General features: G+C 45.7%; 1 protein-coding gene across 1 annotated transcript in view; it reads right to left on the minus strand.

Moving 5' to 3' along the window:
* The window catches only part of LOC120059286 (ephrin type-A receptor 2-like), a 36,357-nt gene extending 27,428 nt beyond the window's left edge, over nucleotides 1-8,929 (minus strand). Inside the window, exons 1-3 of the mRNA XM_039008222.1 lie at nucleotides 8,848-8,929; nucleotides 7,416-7,495; nucleotides 4,606-5,257 (exon numbers count right to left, since the gene is read on the minus strand). Of these exons, the coding sequence (XP_038864150.1) occupies nucleotides 4,606-5,257; nucleotides 7,416-7,495; nucleotides 8,848-8,929 (814 nt within the window). The remainder of the gene's footprint in view (nucleotides 1-4,605; nucleotides 5,258-7,415; nucleotides 7,496-8,847) is intronic.
* Nucleotides 8,930-23,765: the final 14,836 nt, after the last annotated feature.

Consider the following 23,765-nt stretch of genomic DNA (forward strand, 5'->3'; position numbering starts at 1 on the left):
GCAAAAAATACTTGTTTTATTTACTGGCATACACAGAACAGCACAAAGTCTAAATAGTCACATCTGGGTCGTGTGAAACGGGATGTTGCGATTCAATTGGTGTCACATTCAGGAGATGCACACAGACAAAACCATAATAATATCTTCATCATACAGAGAATAATAGAAAAATGTTGTCTTGTAGCTGGTTACATGTGGGAATAGTCAGTAATAATGTTACTTTTGATGATAAAACTTACAGGATAGTTGTAAAATGGAGATTGGAAAAGGAGGGGGGGGGGGGAGAGACTGGGAGCAATAAAAGAGATTACGAGAGAAAAAAAAGAAAATAGAACGAGCAAAAGAAATGAGGGCAGGAAGACAAAGACGCAGGCAGAACCAGTAGTTACTGCACATAAAGCACACACACACCCAAGTCAATTACTACCCATAAAGTCACTCGCCACACGGCAGGCACAGTCATGCAGCTTCAACTTAGTCACCGACATATCAGTTTAGGGGAGAGGAAAACTAGGCCTAGATTACTGGAAAAGGGAAATCCTCCTATGGGAGAAAATAACCTTACCAGAACTCATTTACTGGTTCCCCCAGGATTTTTCCCACAGACAAAAAAAAGAGCTCAACAACATTCAGACTGTGTGTAAACAAGAGCATTTAGATACTGAGCGTGCGTCTCAAATGGCCCTGGTCAAAAGTAGTGCAGTTCATAGGGAATAGGATGCCATTTGGAACGCAGATCAAGTTGGCCTTAAGACATATTTGCCCAGCTCTGGGATGAGTGTGCATATGTCTTTAATGTGGGTGACAGGGTGTGGGCACGGACAGCTCGACAAAATCCAAGGAGCAGCCAGGTCAAATGTGTGTCTTTGTGTGGTAACACAAGGCTTGCGTTCCTTTCTGCCAGCAAAGATTATGTGTAAAGAAAGGCATTCTTAAAGGGTAGGAAGCATGAGTTTTTACTCAACACAGTGTGGTCAAAGACTTAGTTGTAGTCACGATCTGGTTACCTATAACTACACTGAACAAAAATATAAACGTAACATGTAAAGTGTTGGTCTCATGTTTCATGAGCTGAAATAAAAAGATCCCAGAAATGTTCCAGATGCACAAAAAGCTTATTTCTTAAGTTTGTGCACAAATGTATTTACATCCCTGTTAGTGAGCATTTTTCATCCCCCAAGATAATCCATCCACCTGACTGGTGTGGCATTACAAGAAGCTAATTGAACAGCATTACCATTACACGGGTACACCTTGTGCTGGGGACAATAAAATGTAACTCAAATGTGCAGTTTTGTCACGCAACACAATGCCACAGATTTCTCAAGTTATGAGGGAGTGTGCAATTGGCATGCTGACTGAAGGAATGTCCATCAGAGCTGTTGCCAGATAAATTAACATTAAATTATCTACTATAAGCCGCTGTCATTTTAAAGAATTTGGCAGTATGCCCAACTGGCCTCACAACCACTGACCAGGTTTAACCACGCCAGCCCAGGACCTCCACATCTGGCTTCTTCACCTGTGGGATCATCTGAGACCAGCCACCCGGACAGCTGATGAAACTGTGGGTTTGCACAACCGAAGAATTTCTGCAAAAACTGTCAGAAACCATCTCAGGGAAACTCATCTGCGTGCTCGTCATCCTGACCAGGGTGTTGACCTGACTGCAGTTTATCATCGTAACCGACTTCAGTGGGCAAATGCTCACCTTCGATGGCCAATGGTATGCCGGTCAAGTGTGCTCTTCACGGATGAACCCCAGTATTAACTGTACCGGGCAGATGGCTTTGTGGGGGAAAGTGGTTTGCTGATGTCAACGTTGTAAACAGAGTGCCCCATGGTGGCGGTGGGGTTATGGTATGGACAGGCATAAGCTGCGGACAACAAACACAATTGCATTTTATCGAAGGCCATTTGAATGCACAGAGATACCGTGAAGTGATCCAGAGGCCCATTGTTGTGCCATACATCCGCCGCCATCACATCATGTTTCAGTATGATAATGCACAGCCCCATGTCGCAAAGACCTGTACACAATTCCTGGAAGCAGAAAATGTGGATTAGCTGACTCTCCCTCGGCTGGTGAAACGGCCTCTCCCTCGGCTGGTGAAACGGCGTCTCCCTCTGAAGGCCTCTCATTGGCTCTTCTTTAACTTAGGTAGCTAATTTAGCGTCAATTGGTAAGTCTCCGCTCTCTCTGCTTTATATCTGATGGCAATTTTTGTTGTTGTGTTCTGTGGGTTCCAGCCTGTGCTAGACTAGTTGTTCTCTGGCTTACTACTCAGCTATGTTGAATGTGGTGGTTGGCTAGCTAGGCTAGCTAGCAGGCTAAAATAAACTTTAGCAGGATGGCTTGCTTGCTAGCTAAGATACTGGTAACATTATTTGATAATTGGTTAGATGGCGTTATGCATTTAGAAAACTTTGGTTTACTTTAATATAGCTGTAAGCTATAGCAACTGGCTGACTCACGCAGTGCTAACGTAATGTTAGCAGGCTGGTAGGCCTAACGTTAGTAGGCTAGTTGGCTAGCAACCTTGCAAGCTAATATGTAACAATACATTCATAAAGTAGTAGCTTGCAAATAGGCAGAACATTTAATTGAAAGCAGTAGTCATGAGTGCAAACGATTTGTTTAATTATAAATTATTTCTGTTGGAGTTTACATTATAGGGAATAGTCTGGCTTGCCAGGTTATCCATATTACATCACACCACGCAAATGTTTTTCCAGCATGACTTCAGCATTCTTCGGAATTCTGATCAGTTTTATGTAATAACTCAAAAAATAGAAAAGTGAGGTGTAACTTTGCATTGGGACTTTTGACGCGCATTATAATGCTAATCCATATGTTACATGTGGTTACATTTATGCTACCTACCCTTTAAAGGAAGAAAACTGGCAATGTCAACAGTGAGTCAACTGGAGCACACTGCATGGGGGGAAGAGGGTGTGTGTGTGTGTGTATGTCTTTGCGTGTGCATTTTATGTACTGTTTGCACAGTTTTATCTGTGTATGTTTCCACTCCTAATGCCAAACTCATTCACTTTCACCTTACACTGTAGCTTTCTGTATTCAGCCTCAATCCATTTTTCTGTAAGGTGGGAGCAGGAGTGCGTCCCAAATTGCATCCTATTCCATATGTATAGGGCTGTAGTCAAAAGTAGTGCACTATATAGGGAATAGGGTTCTATTTGGGACACAGCCCAGGAGTTCTCCATCGGGAATTCCTCAGACCTGCAGTAATCTGGGAGTAAATGGAAGAGGAATGCAGTGGAGAATGGGAAGGGGAGGGTGAGAGGAGCCAGTGCCTACAGCTCAACACTGCACCTCATTGTTCTCCTACCTTTACATTCCATTCCTCACTTTTTTTAAATCACACACACACACACACACACACACACACACACACACACACACACACACACACACACACACACACACACACACACACACACACACACACACACACACACACACACACACACACACACACACACACACACACATTACCAGTGGAGGGGAAACAGATTGTGTGTGTGTGTGTGTCTTCCAGAATCAGTGGTGTAGCAACATGCTTAATGTTCCGGTGATGGGAGTTTTGTGGTGGTGCATCACGGAACAGCTACTAACAGGCCTGAGCATGCCAACATGCTCGCTCTCCATCACCCTGCTGCAGTCACACACAAAAACACTCACATGGTGAAACCTAGTCTCTTACAGCAGATATGAGAGAGAGAGAGGGAGAGAAGGAATGCCAATTTCTCTGATGCATGTAACGAAGAAAGCCAGAGAACTGAAATTTCATTGAAATTGAATTGATAACAAGAGGGGCTTTTTCTCCTCCACCTCTCTACCCTCCTCTTACCTTGAAGAAGTCAATACACCACCAGTAGTTTCAGAGTGACTTCTGTCTCTCTAGTCTTTGAGCAACATCTGTCATTTTGGCAGGACTGAGGAGATGTAGACTAGAGGGCCTCTGATGAGGACTTGAATGCAACATGGTGGCAACATGACTACAAAGCCCAGGTAAGACTACGTATGAGTATTTAAGATAAGAGAATGAATGAATGACAATAAATTAGCAGGATACTAGCTTACAAGGGCCAAAGGTCCTGATAAAAATGGCTACTAACAAGAGTGGGCGACCTCAAACACTTCAGTTAAGAGGGGGAAATTTCCACTGAAAATGTATCAAAAATGCATTTACTTGAAGAACAGTGCAGATGCAAAGTTTGGTAACAGAATGACTGTTTGTGCTGTTTGTTCCGTCATTCTGTCACCAAACTTTGCATTTGCACTGTTCTTTAAGTAAATGCTTTTTGTAAAATTCTGTGGAAATTGTAAAAAATTGTTCAAGTGAAAAATCGGAGTCTCAGCATCATTATGTTACTGTGGAATTGCCTTTTTAATATTTGCATTTTTTATCGCCAACACAAATTAAAAAACATAACTCACACCTTCTGTGAAATATCTCTATGCAGACTAATCATGCAAGCTCACACTCACAAGCCCCCACACACATACACAGTATTAGAATCCATGATGCGAGAGGGGAAAGACTCTCAGACCACCAGCCAACAAAGGAACATACACCTTACCTCGGCATGTGCCGTTGACGGCCTCGTAGCCGGGCCTGCATTGGCACTGTCCGACGGGCACCACCCACTCTCCATCCACCGTGCAGTAGATGCGGGGCGTCTCCTCGCTCACCGCATTCTCTACGCAGGCCCCCGCCACCTCCCTCAGGGCCTGGTTCTCCCCCCCCCCTGCCACTGTTTCGGGGAAGGCTGCCAGGCTTTTGACAGTGGCCGGGCAGGTCTTGTAGTAGACCTTGACAGAGAGCAGCGCCACACATGCCCCGATGTCTTGGAAGGCAAGGTAGAAGCCTTTCCTGGTGAGGCTCTCCACCACCCGCGTCTCTGTGTTGATGTGCAGCTCATTGCGGCTGGTGATCTCGTCAGGTGCGATGGTTGCCACCTTCTTGAACTGGCCCTTGCGGAAGTTGGTGCCGATATCAGCGTCCGACTCGGAGGAGAACATGTTGAAGGTCTCCTTGCAGGTAAGCGATGAGCCGTCGAACGAGTTGCAGTCACGCACGATGAACTGCAGCTCCACGAAAACCCGAGAGGCTGACGGGCGGCGCTGGATAAAGGTGGTGCGCAGCCAGTTGTTCTGCTCACGCTCGCCCACGTTACACACCGAGTAGGTATAGAACTGTGAGCCGTTGAGACTCCTCTGGACCACCTCCCACTGAAACAACCACACAGACAGACTATCAGGGATTCAGTCAAACACTTACTCTGGGGGATACATTTTGAGCAAAGTTAAAATGTTCAATGCATATTGTGGGTTCCCTACTGCCCATGTTGACATCTTAAATTCTAATGGGGGTGCCTTGATTTGTTATAGGAGTGACTAGCACCCCTGTAATTTTAACCCTGGAGGCAAAGGGAAAGTGAGTGAGGGAGACCCCAAAGGAACATATCAAGACATAAGAGTGGCGAGAAAAGACCAGAGGTCTTAGCGAAGGAATGAAGCCAGCTGATTTTTACAATACTATTGAAATACCCCTGAGGCCTGTCAACAATGAGGCATCTTAAGTAACAGATGTTGATCCATATATCCAACTCTTGCTGCCACAGCAGTTAGACATTTTAGTGAGAAGTCTTCCAACTAGGGCTGTGGCGATCACGAAATTTCATCAGCCGGTGATTGTCAAGCAAATACCTGTCGGTCTCACGGTAATCTCACGGTAATTGACCATTAATTAACAAACACATTTAGCATCTCCTGGCTTCCACACAAAAAAGTTGAATAAATCCATGTAATATAGCCTACACCTTCACAATAAATCCATTATTTATTTTAGACCGGTCTAAAGAAGCATGATATGAAGAAAATGTAGTTCATTTCAGAAGAAAATAATAGCATACTCTGAGTTGTCTTTATGTTAGGTCCTGATGTGGCTATGGCAAATGGCTGTGGGCTACACTAGTTCATTTAGCAGACAAGATTTGTTTATAATTTCATGGCATTATTTTATAGTATGAAAGATACAATTGAACAAAACTGAGAAAAAAAAAAAAATTTAAATCTCAAAGCGATTTGAGGGAGTGCGCACATGCGCATCCGCCCTATTCTGTGTTGAGCGGTTAACAAAGAAATAGGTACTCCTATATGCTTAATTTAGAGAAGCGTAATTACCATGACTAAACGGTCATGTGGAATTTGACTGCCTTTATGACTCGTGACCGCCGGTGAGGCGGTAATACGGTCACCTCAACAGCCCTACTTCCAACATGCTTCAGCGTAATAGTGGCTACTCAAATACATTTGGCCCCACGGGGGCTGAGCCTGTGGTTTGTCCTCTGCATGTTACCACTATGCTATTTATTAAAGGAATGTGCTTTGTTGGCTGACTGTGTGGCATCACATATAAACGGAGGCATGCAACACGAGAGCAAGCGGCTCCATAAAACTATTGCAAAATGTTTTAATGGGTGATTCGAACGTGGTAGAAACATTTTGAATTATAATACATGATATCATAATTATCATGATACGTGTCAATTTTGTCAACAATTAAGTGCTATAAAAACATAAAATATTGTAATATAACAACTGTTCAGGCTTTCAATTAACTTTATCTTCCTGGTCTATACAGTAGTTGAACTTCAGCAAGATTGTGCCAGGTGAAATTCAACATAACTGTTAGTACACAATTGAAGAGACTATTTTGAGACATTTTAAGATAGGATTATGTATGTTCAGCATGCCCAAACTTGCCTTTGAGTCATCAACCCATCAAATAGACCAACTTGTAATTATTTGCATGCAACTGAATGACCACTCAAATGTTAATGACACAAAATTGGGCCCAAGCACGCATGACACAAAAGCAAACGATAAGAAAAAAAAAAACAATCTGTTGTGTTTTACTGTGATGAAAGACAACCCATTTTCTACTTATGGGAAACGACAGATAATTTGATGTAGCGAGTTAAGTTTTCCCCAAAAGGTACCATATGCTCTAAACTTAAGTTAATTGCACCCTTACATACAATTCTGAAGCGAGGGACTTAAAACCACAAGTATTCTCTACCACGCTTGCTATAACTGCCATTCTCTCCCGTCTGTCTCTCCCTTGGAGAGTCCAGACATGATACGCACTAAAACCCAACCCCCATTAGAATAATATGACCCTTTCACATATTTAACTTGACATTACAATGACTAACATTTGTACTTGAGCACCAAGTTGTAAAGGCAGATACTGGCAAATAAGAGTTGTGAAAGTAGTGTGAAGGTGAGACATTCAGACATGGCATATTATGTGCTACTCTAGCCATACTTCCCCAAAGAGAAGAGTATAGGAACAGGGCATAGGAAAGAGTGGATGGATACTTACCCCTTGCTTTTCTCCTTGTTCATATGGCCCGGTCAGCCAGCCTAGCTCACTCCCTGATGCCCTCATATCCAACAGCACCTCTGCACAAGGGAAAAAGTCCAAATTAAGTCTAATTCAACCACTTTACTTAGTGAAGCGCAGCAATGCGCACATGGTAGTAGGCTATAAACGCAAATGTTCCATTAGCAGAAAACACCATTATCAAAAGTGACCACAAATGCAATTATGCATGTAAGACTTTTATTATAAAAAGGTGCATTTTTATGGTATCTTCCCCAAACTTGAAACTCGTGCGCTGCTAATATATGCCAGTTAGGCTCTACACCCCATGTAAAGCAGATTAATGTGCTTCATTTTAAGAAGGTATTTTGCCACTTTAGTTGTGATACAAACCTTATTAAAACATATGGGCTAGGCTACATGAGGTGTGCGACTATGATTCGAAAAGGTCGCAAAAGGCATTGTTTCTTATGCTGAAAATCATACACAAGTGATAATATATCATTCACAAGTGATAAACTAATATTGTCACCCATCAGACTATTCTTGATGTAATCTTGTCTTAATGTGATTGCTGTAACAGAGCTGGGACAAGTACATTTAGAAGTTTATTTGCTTCTTGGTATTATAATTTCCACTCTAATATTTTACTCCATTTAACTTCGTATTCCCTTACACTTCCTAAATTGAGACTTAAACGGGCCTATGTCAGTGACTTAAAATTAAAAAGGAAGCTTAGGGTGTAATCATTAACTTGATGAAATAGAATATACTAACTTTATCATATATCATTCAACGTGCACTAAGTAGTAACAGACATGAATGTTCAGCCCAGCCATGCAGATAATTATCCATGTCTCCCATATGTAGTTGTTAGGCTACCTTGCACTGACAAGTGTGAAATCGTTTTTTAATTCCTTTTGAAAAAATATCGAAAGAAATCTCCACTTATTACTTTTTTTCGAAAAAGTATCTGATCATTTTATTTCAGTGTAGGACAACTATGGAAAAGTAGTATAGTCTTCTGTTTTGTCTAAGAGTCTGTGTTATATTGAATATGTTCATACAATGGTCATACTGCAACCGTATTGATCTAGAGACAATCTGTAAATTCAAAATTCCAACAGCCCTCTATAATGTAGATTGCTCTCAGCACACCCTCATGTTGATAAAGAGATCAGGGATAGACAGCTGATAATCGAATGTGGTCGACATTTTATGAAAATTGATAAGGAATTGAATTTAAAAAAAAATTGTGGACAAAATGCAACAACAAAAACCTAAAACTTCTACAAGTTGCGTTATTGTATCAGTATGTTGTTGCGCTGCGCTTTATACGTTCAACTTCCTCGTGGTCCCACAACCTGGGCATAGGAGGATAGACTTGTTGCAAAAGGAGAAATTATATTTGTAAAAGTAGTACTTCGCTTACCTTCTTTAGTTTGCAGTGTAATAAATATAAAGCTAATAAATACATAAGAAAACACCAAGAGCTTAATTCCACGGGGATCCATTTGGGAAAGTGTTCTTCTTATTTCTAGGCTCGGTGGGATACTTCAACACTCACATTAGTTGCTCAACTGAACGCTGAGCTCGCGGAAGCCTCATTCACAAATGAGGAGGTCATCAACCCCCGCCTGATGGAATGTCATCAACTCCTTATAGGGAGGGGGTGTGGCAAACAGGGAAGTGCATTGGCATTACGCTTTGATGGCCTCAATAATTTGCCTGAGCCACAAGCAAACCAGATACAAAAAAGAAAGTGGCCTATTTACCTTTTTATGTTTCTTTCTCTGTGTACAAAATAAGAAGAATACTGCGTGAAACTCATGATAAAAGTAAATAAACAAGATTGTTTTCCTGTTCATATTCTAGAATCTGAAGCAGTGTGACATGCAAACACAATTACTCCATAAAGTCAAGAGAAATGACAAATCATTTTACATATGGTCTTTAGAATTTGAAATAGCATCCCCTTGATCAAAATGAGTGAAGTAGAACAGAATCTGTATTCTCAGGTGGAGAGATAGAGAGGTTGGAGTACGGAGTATGGGGTGTGGGAGGGTGTGCTGGTATGAGTATGAATATAGAGGATTAAAGAATCCATCACCTAGCAACTCCTTTGCAAAGGAATTTGGGAGTCAAGCTCTGTCTACTTTCATTATTTATTGTACAGTGTAACTATGGTTATGTGTGTGATATGTGTGAGAATACTATGCATTTAACATGGATTTTTACCTGTATCTTGTAGTTTTTTAAACCATGGTTTCACTAAAAAACTCCTGAATACTTTGTCAACCTGTTAGATTTTCTGGGTAGATATTTACCTTTGAATACTGTCTTCACAATAGATGATTACAATACAGTGTGTCATTGATTTTGCAAGAGTCACACCTGTCTAGGAACATTAAGATTTTATTGACTTTATGTTCCTAGACACCTGTGGGCCCAACTCTGCGGGAAAAGATTGGGCTTCTCCCTCTCTCCCAGCCATGTGCGAATCCTCCCTCCCCACGCCGCCTCCCCGTAACCTGAGGCTCTGGTTTCACAAAGCCCCTCACACCAGGGAGAATGCATTGAGCCTTATGAAATACCACATTAGTGAGCTCTTGAACCTAAAATCCCTCCACTCGCTCTCCCTCTTTAGATATACATTTAAGACAGAGAGAAAGAGAGAGAGAGAGAGAGAGAGAGAGAGAGAGAGAGAGAGAGAGAGAGAGAGAGAGAGAGAGAGAGAAGAGAGGGGGAGGGGGTAAGCAAGGGGTAGAGAGAGATTAAGGGAGGAGAGGGGGAGAGGGGCGAATGAGAGTCACAGTGTATCCCTCTTAGACGATTGCATTTCTCCATTACAGTTTTTCCCAGTCACGTACAAGCAACTTTTGGATCTGTGTTGAAACGTATCTATAGCAGAACAGCAATTATCAAATCCTCACATACATTTACAAAACTTCTAATGTTTTGCAAAAGGTGGTCTAAGTGTCAGTACAGCAAAGCGTCAATACAGGATTAAGGTTGAATCCTACTACACCGGCTCTGATGCTCGTCGGATGTGGCAGGGCTTTAAAACTATTACAGACTACAAAGGAAAACCCAGCCGCGAGCTTCCCAGTGACACGAGCCTACCAGACGAGCTAAATGCCTTTTACGAGCTAAATGCCTTTTTATGCTTCGAGGCAAGCAACACTGAAGCATGCATGAGAGCACCAGAGGTTCTGGACGACTGTGTGATAACGCTCTAGGTAGCCGATGTGAGCAAGACCTTTAAACAGGTCAACATTCACAAAGCCGCTGGGCCAGATGGATTACCAGGACGTGTACCCAAAGCATGCGTGGACCAACTGGCAAGAGTCTTCACTGACATTTTCAACCTCTCCCTGACTGAGTCTGTAATACCTACATTTTTCAAGCAGACCACCATAGTCCCTGTGCCCAAGGAAGTGAAGGTAACCTGCCTAAATGATTACCGCCCCGTAGCACTCACGCCGTAAGCCATGAAGTGCTTTGAAAGGCTGGTCATGGCTCATATCAACAGCATCCTCCCCGATACCGTAGACCAATTCTAATTCGCATACCACCCCAGCAGATCCACAGATGACGTAATCTCAATCGCACTCCACACTGCCCTTTCCCACCTGGAAAAAAGGAACACCTATGTGAGAACGCTGTTCATTGACTACAGCTCAGCGTTCAACACCATAGTGCCCAGAAAGCTCATCACTAAGCTAAGGACCCTGGGACTAAATACCTCCCTCTGCAACTAGATCCTGGACTTCCTGACGGGCCGCCCCCAGGTGGCAAGGGTAGGCAACAACACATCTGCTACACTGATCCTCAACACTGGGAACCCTCCGTTTTTGCTTTGTCATTTAGGGTATTGTGTGTAGATTGATGTGGGGGAAAAGCAATTTAATCAGTTTTAGAATAAGGCTGTAACGTAACAAAATGTGCAAAAAGTAAAGGGGTCTAAAAACGTACAATGTAATACATTTTAGAATAACGGGGCTATGCGATACCTGTTTTTGGCTCTGTATATGACATTGTTCCCCATTGCCTGTCAGACTTACAGCTATTCAGTTCCTAAGTAGACAAGTATTCTTTTAATACAATGAGACCAAAGTGAAACATGTTGAGCAAACTGTCTGTGGGGTATCTAAAGGCTGTCAGGGTGAGTAAGGGTTGAACAATATCCTCTCAGTGATATACTATACTACAGTGTTTCCAAACCCTGGTCCTCCAGTACCCCCAACAGTACACATTTTATTGTAACCCTGGAGAAGCATACCTGATTCATACCTGAGAAGCATACCTGATTCAACTTGTCAACTAATCATCAAGCCCTCAATAATTTGAATGAGGTGTGTTTGTCAATGGCTACATGTGGCTAACTGTGTACTATTGGGGGTAGTCGAGGACCAGAGTTGGGAAATGTTATGTTTGTTCCTTGTATAATGACAAACCGGGGCGTAGGTTTAACTACTTTTAATGAACATATACTTCAGCTAGAAAACTCCTTGTTTAGCCATGCAAGGCATTCTTCAACCACCTAACCCCCCCCCCCCCCGCATAGCCTGCTGGGTAACGTAGTCTAAATGTTATTAACACATAACAACACATCTTCCTTCCTTTAAAAGAAAACTACTTTTCCCTGTAACTACATGTCACATCACATTTGTTTACTCAACCTGCATAACATGCAATTTTCAATAACACACATTTCTTTTTTTCTTTAAATTGCTCTCATCACTTAAGAGGCAATAAACATATTCTGATGTATTCAGTCCAGGTGCACCTTTTTTTTCTTTCTTAAAAAATAAATAAATTCTCTATAAGGCTTTCAGGGGCTCTGACAGTCCTTTTTGGTAATTCTGCTGAAGTGCTTCCTGAAACAGTTGGACAGCGTTCATTGTCAGCCAGGGTGTTCTGACTGAATTGTCCATTGATAAAGGCATTTGACGCTTCAGCAGTATCCTCCTGATGATCCTCAGTCCCTTGAGTGAATGGCTGAAGCCTTATATCCACTCTGTTTCGACTCAGTTGTGATCCATGCTCCATTTGGATCTCATAGGATCGTGGTGCAACTTCTCTTTGCAGACACCCTTGCTGCATCCAGATTCCCGTAGTGATGTCTCGGAGTGGTACATAATCCTGCACTTTTGTCGTGTCGCTGTTTTTGTTTTTCTTTCTGTTTTTCCTCCTCGAGTTTGACTTTGTGAGCACCTCTGGGTGTTAGCAAGTCCTCATGGATGGGTAGGTTCGTTCTGATGCGACGTCCCATCAACATTTGTGCAGGTGAAAGTCCGTTCTGCAGAGGTGCAGACCTTTGACAATTTTGACTGAACTCTCTGCTAAGCCGTTGGACCTTGGGCAGTTGGGGCTGGAGGTGTTGTGTCAGAATCCCCAGTCGTTAGCGGACGATCGGAATTTGGAACTTGAGAACTGTGGGCCATTGTCCGAGTACACTTCAGATGCAACCCCATGTCTTGCAAAGACTGATTTCAGGTAGGTGATTACAGCTTTGCTGGAGGTAGTTGGCAGTGTTGCTACTTCAGGGTAGTTTGAGTAGTAGTCGGTAACAACAATGTGACCTTTGCCATTGCAGTCAAAAAGGTCAACTCCAACTTTGTAGTACGGTCTGTTGGGTACTGGATGAGGCATTAGCAGGTCTGCTTGCTGCTTTGGCCTGTAGGTCAAACACAGTTCACATGAAGCAGTGTTCTGGCTGATTTCCTGGTTCATTCTTGGCCAGTACATTACTTCTCGTGCTCGTCGTTTGCATTTTTCCTCACCCAAGTGGCCCTCGTGTATTTTCTGTAGCATTTCTTTGCATAGTGTCATGGGAATGACAATCTTGTTGCCTTTGAACACAATGTCATCCACAACGGTGAGCTCTGCTCTGGACATCCAGTAATCCTGTATTCTCATTTGACAGTTGTTTTTCTGTGCGGGCCATCCTATTCTAGTGTTGTTTCTTTCAACTCTATCATTGTTTGGTCAGCTGCGGTCTCTCTTTTGATCTGCTCCATTCTCTCAGAAGACACCGGAAGTGATGCTACGATCATGTCGACGTAGGCCTGAATCTCAGTGTTTTTCTGTGTGTCAAAACTCTCTTTCTTGTCGACTGCCCAAGAAAGAGTGTCGGCGGCGAACATTAACTTTCTCGGGTTATAGATCATCTTCACATCATACTTTTGCAGTCTGATCAACATTCTCTGGATTCTCATTGGACAATTATTCAGTGGCTTAGACATGATTGACACCAATGGTTGGTGGTCGTTCTTGTGGACTTCGAAGTCTTGTCCGTAGACCTGTTGGTGAAACCTTTCGCACGCGTATGTGCTCGCCAGTAGTTCTTTCTCTATTTGTGCATACCTTGTCTCTGCACCTGTCAAGGCTCTGGACGCATAAGCGATGGGACGCTTATGCGTCAAGACGCGTCTGCAGAAATCCTTGTGCTTTTCTCTGTCTCGTCATAGCGACTACCAATCTGACACCATGTTATGTTTGTTCCTTGTATAATAATAAACCGGGGCATAGGTTTAACTACTTTTAATGAACATATACTTCAGCTAGAAGGCATTCTTCAACCACCCCCTCCCCCGCATAGCCTGCTGGGTAACGTAGTCTAAATGTTATTAACACATAACAACACAGGGAACACTGATGTACTATACACTATACAGAAACATGTCAGAATGTACCGATAGCTGCCATGAAAAGTTTGGAGACGGAATAGAGCATTTGGACAAGGTCAGCCATCAGTTAAAGGTTAGCCATTTTGGTCAGAGAGTTTGTCAACCATTGTCTGCCAGTGCTGTGATAAGATATTATGAAAAATCATGAATTTCAAGAATTTATCTGTTTGTTAGCTAGCTAGCCAGCCAGTTTTAGGGGAATGATTCCATAATTTGTTTTAATTAACTATCAATATGCCAACCTTCCATTCAAACAATGCCCTCAATCCACAGCCATACTGTCACGCCCTGACCATAGAGAGCTGTTAATTCTCTATGTTGGTTAGGTCGGGGTGTGATTAAGGGTGGGTTATCTAGGGGAATTGTATGTCTATGTTGGCCTGGTGTGGTACCCAATCAGAGGCAGCTGTTTATCGTTGTCTCTGATTGGGGATCATATTTAGGTAGCCATTTCCCCATTGGGCTTTGTGGGATCTTGACTATGTATAGTTGCCTGTTAGCACTATTTTGAGCTTCACGGTTCATTTTGTTCGCTTTATTGTTTTTGTTCTTTGAGTTTTCTCTTCCTAATAAAAGGGATGGAAACATACCACGCTGCATCTTGGTCCAATCATTATGATGATCGTGACACATACACTGGCTGAAATCAGTAGATGATAGGACTTAGACAAGTTGTAAATGCAACAAGTACTGATATTGTATCATATAATAGCTTGACAATAATTATTTTACACAATTTCTGATATATCACATGCCTTTGTTTTATTTTCCTGCATAAGTAAAATTAGGATTATGATTATTGCCATTCATTCCAAATAGACTGTTTTGGATTTCTCCCTGAACAATATGTCTGCCATTTTCACCACATTTGGGAACTTTGAGGGTTTATGACATAGCCCCTCTAGTAATTTAATATGGAAAAAATAATAATTGAATAGCAGGAAATTAGCTTAAAAATGCAAAATTCTCTCAGCCTCAATGCAAAATGTGAAGAATAGCATGAGATTAGCTATAAAACTGCACATTTTGGATGACACTACTGGGGTCAGAGGACATTCTAGACAATGCCTTGAAGGAAGTGCACTTGAGAAAGCACATCCAGAATGTGTGAGATGGACTTCGGAGGGCTTAGGGTGGATGTGAGCCCGGAGGGCATGAATGGTGTTCATTGATAGCAACCTGTGGATTCCGTTCCAAATTACCTTTTTTGTGTGTGTGTGTGTGTGTGTGTGTGTGTGTCACGTCCTGACCATAGAAAGCTTATTTTTATGGTAGAGTAGGTCAGGGCGTGACTGGGGGGTTGTTCTAGTTTATATTTTCTATGTGGGGTTCTAGGTTTATTTTCTATGTGGGTGATTTCTATGATTCCCAATTACAGGCAGCTGGTTATCGTTGTCTCTAATTGGGGATCATACTTAAGTAGCATTTTTTCCACCTGTGGGTGATGGGATATTGTTTATGTTTAGTTGCCTGTTAGCACTGCATTGTCGTCACAGTTAGTTTATTCTTTATTGTTTTGTTTTTTGCTTAAGTTTCACTTTATTCATTAAAATTATGTGGAACTCAACGTACGCTGCGCCTTGGTCCGACATTCATTATTACGAACAACATGACAGTGTGTGGGTGGGTGGGTGCGAGTGTGCGTGCGCGTTCGTTTGTGTGTCTGTGTGAGAGAAAGAGAGAGCGAGACAGAGGGAGAGCGAGACAGGGAAAGAAGAAGAGAATGACCAAAAGAGAGAGAGACATAAAGAAATAACTAAAATTAAGATGTATTAGTTTTTACACTGCCAGGTTCTTTAGGGTTGTTTCTAGGCTGAATGGTTGATGATGCTGAGCAGTGATGTCATGATGGTAGGCAACACCTGTCCTTGTAGTTGCCCCTGTAGGCCTATAGTGGTCTGCAGTTTGCTGAAGTAGGCATGTGAGGCATGACTGACCCTTCTCCATATGCTACCGGCCCCCACTTCCTGGCAAAGAAGGGGTGTTGTGTCAATAATGTGTTCGGATGGCTATGTGTGCGTGTGCGTGTGCGTGTGTGTGTGCATACATGTAAGACCGTTACTGAAAGTAAGAATGACACAAAATTGTAGTGTTGATAGTTGTTGTAGTCAGTTGTGGGAAAAGTACCCAATTTTCATAAAGTAAAGATGCCTTAAAAGAAAATGACTCCAGGAAAAGTAAAAGTCACCTAGTAAAATACTACTTGAGTAAAAGTCTCAAAGTATTTGGTTTTAAATGTACTTAAGTATCAAAAGTAAAAGTATAAATCACTTAAAATGTCATATATTAAGCAAATAAGATGACACGATTTTCTTGTTTTTTAAATTTACGGATAGCCAAGGGCACAGTTCAATACTCAGACATAATTTACAAACTTGTAACGGTTTTCCTCCTCCTCTTCGTCCGAAGAGGAGGAGTAGGGATTTGACCAAAACGCAGCGTTGTGATACGACATGACTTTTATTTAAACAAGACGAAAACTAAACAAACTTAAGAATTTACAAAATAACAAAACGAACGTAGACAGACCTGAACATGGAACTTACATAACTAACACGAAGAACTCACGAACAGGAACAGACTACATCAAACGAACGAACAAACCGAAACAGTCCCGTGAGGTGCACAGATACAGACACGGAAGACAATCACCCACAAACAAACAGTGTGAACAGCCAACCTATATATGGTTCTCAATCAGAGGAAAACGTCAAACACCTGTCCCTGATTGAGAACCATATAAGGCTAATTACAAGTGACCTAAACATAGAAACACAAAACATAGAATGCCCACCCCAACTCACGCCCTGACCAACTAAACACATACAAAAATAACATAAAACAGGTCAGGAACGTGACAGAACCCCCCCCTCAAGGTGCGAACTCCGGACGCACCACCAAAAGTCTAGGGGAGGGTCTGGGTGGGCATCTGTCCACGGTGGCGGCTCAGGCTCTGGGCGTGGTTCCCATCCCACCATAATAAATCCCCGCTTCTTTATCCCCCTCACAATGACCACCCTCCAAATAACCCCACCTAAATTAAGGGGCATCACCAGGATAAGGAGCAGCACCGGAATGAGGGGCAACACCGGAATGAGGGGCAACACCAGAATGAGGGGCAACACCAGAATGAGGGGCAACACCAGAATGACTGGCGGATCCTGGCTGGCTGGCTCTGGCGGATCCTGGCTGGCTGGCTCTGGCGGATCCTGGCTGGCTGGCTCTGGCAGATCCTGGCTGGCTGGCTCTGGCGGATCCTGGCTGGATGATGGCTTAATGCTGGATGACGGCTCTGGTTGGTCATGGCTGGATGACGGCTCTGGCTGGTCATGGCTCGCTGACGGCTCTGGCTGGTCATGGCTCGCTGACGGCTCTGGCTGGTCATGGCTCGCTGACGGCTCTGGCTGGTCATGGCTCGCTGACGGCTCTGGCTGGTCATGGCTCGCTGACGGCTCTGGCTGGTCCTGGCTCGCTGACGGCTCTGGCTGGTCATGGCTCGCTGACGGCTCTGGCTGGTCATGGCTCGCTGACGGCTCTGGCTGGTCATGGCTCGCTGACGGCTCTGGCTGGTCATGGCTCGCTGACGGCTCTGGCTGGTCATGGCTCGCTGACGGCTCTGGCTGGTCATGGCTCGCTGACGGCTCTGGCTGGTCATGGCTCGCTGACGGCTCTGGCTGGTCATGGCTCGCTGACGGCTCTGGCTGATCCTGTCTGGCAGAAGGCTCTGGCTGATCCTGTCTGGCAGAAGGCTCTGGCTGATCCTGTCTGGCAGAAGGCTCTGGCTGATCCTGTCTGGCGGAAGGCTCTGGCTGATCCTGTCTGGCGGAAGGCTCTAGCGGCTCCTGTCTGGCGGACGGCTCTAGCGGCTCCTGTCTGGCGGACGGCTCTAGCGGCTCCTGTCTGGCGGACGGCTCTAGCGGCTCCTGTCTGGCGGACGGCTCTAGCGGCTCCTGTCTGGCGGTACCGGGCTAAGGACACGCACCTTCAGGCTAGTGCGGGGAACAACAGGGCACACTGGACTCTCGATGCGCACTATAGGCCTGGTGCGTGGTACCGGAACTGGAGGTACCGGGCTGAGGGCACGCACCTCAGGGCGAGTGCGGGGAGCAGGAACAGTGCGTACAGGACTCTGGAGACGCACAGGAGGCTTGGTGCGTGTTGCCGGGACTGGAGGCACTGGGCTGGAGACACGCACCATAGGGCTAGTGCGTGGAGGAGGAACAGGGCTCTGGATACGCACTGGAAGCCTGGTGCGTGGTGTAGGCACTGGTGGTACTGGGCTGGAGCGGGGAGGTGGCGCCGGAAATACCGGACCGTGCAGGCATACTGGCTCCCTAGAGCACTGAGCCTGCCCAACCTTACCTGGTTGTATGCTCCCCGTCGCCCGACCAGTGCGGGGAGGTGGAATAACCCGCACCGGGCTATGTAGGCGAACCGGGGACACCATGCGTAAGGCTGGTGCCATGTAAGCCGGCCCGAGGAGACGCACTGGTGGCCAGATATGTAGAGCCGGCTTCATGACATCCGGCTCAACGCTCAATCTAGCCCGGCCGATACGTGGAGCTGGAATGTACCGAACCGGGCTATGCACACGTACAGGAGACACCATGCGCTCTACTGCGTAACACGGTGTCTGCCCGTACTCTCGCTCTCCACGGTAAGTACAGGGAGTGGGCGCAGGTCTCCTACCTGACTTCGCCACTCTCCCTTTAAGCCCCCCCCCCCCCAAGAAATTTTTGGGGTTTACTCACAGGCTTCCTACCGCTTCGTCGTGCTGCCTCCATTCGCCGGTATCCCTCCTCGCACTGCGCCAGAGAATCCCAGGCGGGCTCCGGCACTCGCCCTGGGTCGATCGCCCACCTGTCGATCTCCTCCCACGTAGTGTAGCCCAGATCCTTCTCCTGCTTCCGAGCTAGCTCCTCGTAACGCCGCCTCTCTGCTTTCGCTGCCTCCAGCTCAGCTTTGGGGCGGCGATATTCTCCTGGTTGAGCCCAGGGTCCCTTTCCGTCCAATATTTCCTCCCATGTCCACGAGTCCTGGTTTCGCAGTTGCGCTCTCCCACGCCGCTTGGTCCTAGGGAGGTGGGTGATTCTGTAACGGTTTTCCTCCTCCTCTTCGTCCGAAGAGGAGGAGTAGGGATTTGACCAAAACGCAGCGTTGTGATACGACATGACTTTTATTTAAACAAGACGAAAACTAAACAAACTTAAGAATTTACAAAATAACAAAACGAACGTAGACAGACCTGAACATGGAACTTACATAACTAACACGAAGAACTCACGAACAGGAACAGACTACATCAAACGAACGAACAAACCGAAACAGTCCCGTGAGGTGCACAGATACAGACACGGAAGACAATCACCCACAAACAAACAGTGTGAACAGCCAACCTATATATGGTTCTCAATCAGAGGAAAACGTCAAACACCTGTCCCTGATTGAGAACCATATAAGGCTAATTACAAGTGACCTAAACATAGAAACACAAAACATAGAATGCCCACCCCAACTCACGCCCTGACCAACTGAACACATACAAAAATAACATAAAACAGGTCAGGAACGTGACAAAACTAAGCATTTGTGTTTAGTGAGTCTGCCATATCAGAGGCAGTAGGGATGACTAGGGATGCTCTCTTGATAAGTGTGTGAATTAGACCATTTTCCTGTCCTGCTAAGCATTCAAAATGTAACGAGTACTTATGGGTGTCAGGGAAAATGTAAGGAGTAAAAAGTACATTATTTTCTTAGGGAATGTACTGTAGTAAAAGTAAAAGTTGTCAAAAATATAAATAATAAAGTAAAGTACAGATGCCCAAAAAAACTATTAAGTATTTTTACTTAAGTACTTTACACCACTGGTTGTAGTGTTGTAGAGTGGTACTTTTGCTCACCAGCAATTTGTCTTATGTACAGAGCTTATGTAGATGAGGAGAAACAGGGTTGGTGAACATTTTTGCTTACATCATTACTTGGAAAGACTATTAAACATGAGACAATGCTCAGAGGGAAAATATTTCAGAGCCTTTTTGATTGAGCTAAGTGATGCGCTTATACAATATGTCTTTCAACCATGTCATCTTCTCATCATAACAAGGCTTGTGTACTGTATTGTATATAACATAGTGCCAAATAAGGCTAGGGTTACAAAGGAGGACATGGTAAGTGTGTGTGGCTAAAACCTGCAGATGAGGAGGTATCAATTCACACACACACACACACACACACACACACACACACACACACACACACACACACACACACACGCATTCAATTTCTCATGCTGCTCTGCGAGTGAAAACAGAGAGTACTTTTCAACTATTAGGTGACCAAAAACAGGGGCGTGAGCATACAAACAGGTGTCGCCCAGCCATGTGGGTGCTAAGCTAATTAAGGGTCAATGGGATTTAGGTAGTTAGACAGTGCTGGGGGAAGAAAGTAGTGTGTATGACAGCTGTCTTTGGAATGGCAGCTCATATCAAAGCTTGTCACTCCTCTAGCCCGTCTCAGAAAGCTTGTTCCTGCTTGTCTGCTCTCTTTCAACAGCTCCCAGTTCCAAACCGCAGAGAAACCTGTATGTCTTTCTCAAAGACAAGACATAATGATGAAATTCTGTGAAAAGGTTGGCATGTGAAGTGTATGGGTTTGAGACGGCATTGATTCAGTGAAACCCACGAGAAGAGTCACAGTTAAGTAACACATCATTTCAAATGGATATTTTGGTATTGCTGTGTCAAGACCAGACAAGTTGCCTCCCAGGAGACATGGCCAGTGGTGTTGTGGATGTTGGATTAAGCTGTTATGGAGTCCAAAGATCTTAGTCGGGACACTGTGTCCCAGTGAGTCTGTAACGATTGTGGTTTTACAAGGTGTAAATCACATTTTTATGTAAAAAACAGACAATAATACCAGACAATAAACCAGTCCATGTTAATTAACTGCCTAAACCATGGTCAATCCACAGTGTACTGTAAATCAGAATGGAAGCAGTTTGAGAGGTAGAGTTGGTTTTATGAAATAACATCAATAAAGTTTTTTTGTATCCTCCCCAATGTCAATTCACTAAATACCTGACTTTCTACAGTAAATTCCTAGCATCTTGCGACGGTGATATCAAAACACTGTCACGACTTCCACCGAAGGTGGCTCCTCTCCCTGGTCGGGCGGCACTCGGCGCTCGGAGGTCTATTAGCTGCCACCGATTCCTTTTTCTTTTCTGTTAGTTTTGTCTTGATTCTTTACACCGGTTACTTATTTGTTGTTAATTATGGCCTATTTAAACTTCCAGGGCCCAATTTTGGACGGCAAGGGACCTTGGGCACAGCCGGGAGAGTATCGCCGTCCTAAAGAGGAGCTGGGGGCAGCCAAAGCGGAGCGGCGACGCTACGAGGAGTTAGCTCGAGGAGAGGTGCACGAGAGGCAGCCCCAGAATTTTTTTGTGGGGGGCACTCGGGGAGATTGGCGGAGTCAGGTAGGAGACCTGAGCCAACTCCCCGTGCTTACCGGGTGGAGCGTCGTACTGGTCAGGCACTGTGTTATGCGGTGGAGCGCACGGTGTCTCCAGTACATGTTCATAGCCCGGTGCTCTACATCGCAGCTCCTCGCATCGGCCGGGCTAGAGTGGGCATCGAGCCAGGACGGGTTGTGCAGGCTCGTTGCTCGAGACCTCCAGTGCGCCTCCACGGCCCAGTGCATCCGGTGCCTCGGCCAAGGACAAGGCCTCCTGCATGTCTCCCCAGCATGGTGAGTCCTGTGCCTGTGCTAAGCCCTAACCCTCCTGCATGTCTCCCCAGCCTGGTGAGTCCTGTGCCTGCTCCCAGAGCGAGGCCTCCTGTGTCTCTCTCCACTCCAGTGATGATCCATGGCACGAAGCCTCCAGTGATGATCCATGACACGAAGCCTCCAGTGATGATCCATGGCAAGAAGCCTCCAGTGATGATCCATGGCACGAAGCCTCCAGTGGTGATCCATGGCACGAAGCCTCCAGTGATGATCCATGGCACGAAGCCTCCAGTGATGATCCATGGCACGAAGCCTCCAGTGATGATCCATGGCACGAAGCCTCCAGTGATGATCCATGGCACGAAGCCTCCAGTGAGTAGTTATGGCACGAGGCCTCCAACGAAGGCCGTCAGTCCGGAGCCTCCAGCGACGCCCTCTAGTCCGGAGCCTCCAGCGACGCCCTTCAGTCCGGAACCTCCAGCGACGCCCTCTAGTCCGGAGCCTCCAGCGTTGCCCTCTAGTCCGGAGCCTCCAGCGACGCCCTTCAGTCCGGAGCCTCCAGCGACGCCCTCTAGTCTGGAGCCTCCAGCGTCGCCCTCTAGTCCGAGCCTCCAGCGACGCCCTCTAGTCTGGAGCCTCCAGCGACGCCCTCTAGTCCGGAGCCTCCAGCGACGCCCTCTAGTCCGGAGCCTCCAGCGACGCCCTCTATTCCGGAGCCTCCAGCGACTCCCTTCTGTCCGGAGCAGCCAGAGTCTCCCTCCTGTCCGGAGCAGCCAGAGTCTCCCTCCTGTCCGGAGCAGCCAGTCTCCCTCCTGTCCGGAGCTGCCAGAGTCTCCCTCCTGTCCGGAGCTTCCAGAGTCTCCCTCCTGTCCGGAGCTGCCAGAGTCTCCCTCCTGTCCGGAGCTGCCAGAGTCTCCCTCCTGTCCGGAGCTGCCAGAGTCTCCCTCCTGTCCGGAGCTGCCAGAGTCGCCCTCCTGTCCGGGGCCTGCTGCGAGGGTCCCCAGTCCGGGGTCGGCGGTGAGGGTCCCCGCTCTAGAGGCGCCACCTAAGTGGGCCAAGCCAGAGGTGGAGCGGGGTCTACGTCCCGCACCAGAGCCGCCACCGCGGTGAAATTCCCACCCAGACCCTCCCCTATAGGTTCAGGTTTTGCGGCCGGAGTCCGCACCTTTGGGGCGCCCTGACCTTAGTTCCTTTTTTATGTCTCTATTTTGGTTTGGTCAGGGCGTGAGTTGGGGTGGGCATTCTATGTCTGGTGTTCTATGTTGTCTATTTCTTTGTGTTTGGCCGTGTGTGGTTCTCAATCAGAGGCAGCTGTCTATTGTTGTCTCTGATTGAGAACCATACTTAGGTAGCCTGTTCCCACCTGTGTTTGTGGGTAGTTGTTTCCTGTTTTGTGTTTTTTCACCTTACAGGACTGTTTCATGTCGTTCACTCTCTTTGTTGTTTTTTGTCATTCAGTGTTCAGTTTATTTGATTAAATTTACTATGAACACTTACGACGCTGCGTGTTGGTCCGATGATTCCTATTCCTCATCATCAGACGAAGAGGAGGAGCGTTACAGTATTGGTCATTTTGCCTGTTTGTTGGCTAGACCCAGCTTAATAAACGTATGCATTGGAAGCATTGCTCTCTGCGCCTGACTCCACACCCACCACTCCTAGCTATCCGTGACAGAAGCCCGCACCAGAAGCCATGGAGTCAGCAGGAGCAGCTGCGCCCCCTCTCCCATCCATGGAAGAGTGTGTCCTCCATCACACAGCCATCCTACACAGGATCGGGACGGCGATGGATCAGATGATGGAGAGAATGGACAGATGGGAGAGGAGCGGCCTCCCTACTTCGTCTCCAGCTCCTCTTCAGCCTGCGCTACCAACTTCTCCGGTGGCGTCCGGACCCAACGCTCTTCGGCTCGCCGAGTGCAAGGAGTAC

This window comes from Salvelinus namaycush, chromosome 14 (genome assembly GCF_016432855.1).
Source record: "Salvelinus namaycush isolate Seneca chromosome 14, SaNama_1.0, whole genome shotgun sequence".
Classification (NCBI taxonomy): Eukaryota; Metazoa; Chordata; class Actinopteri; order Salmoniformes; family Salmonidae; genus Salvelinus; species Salvelinus namaycush.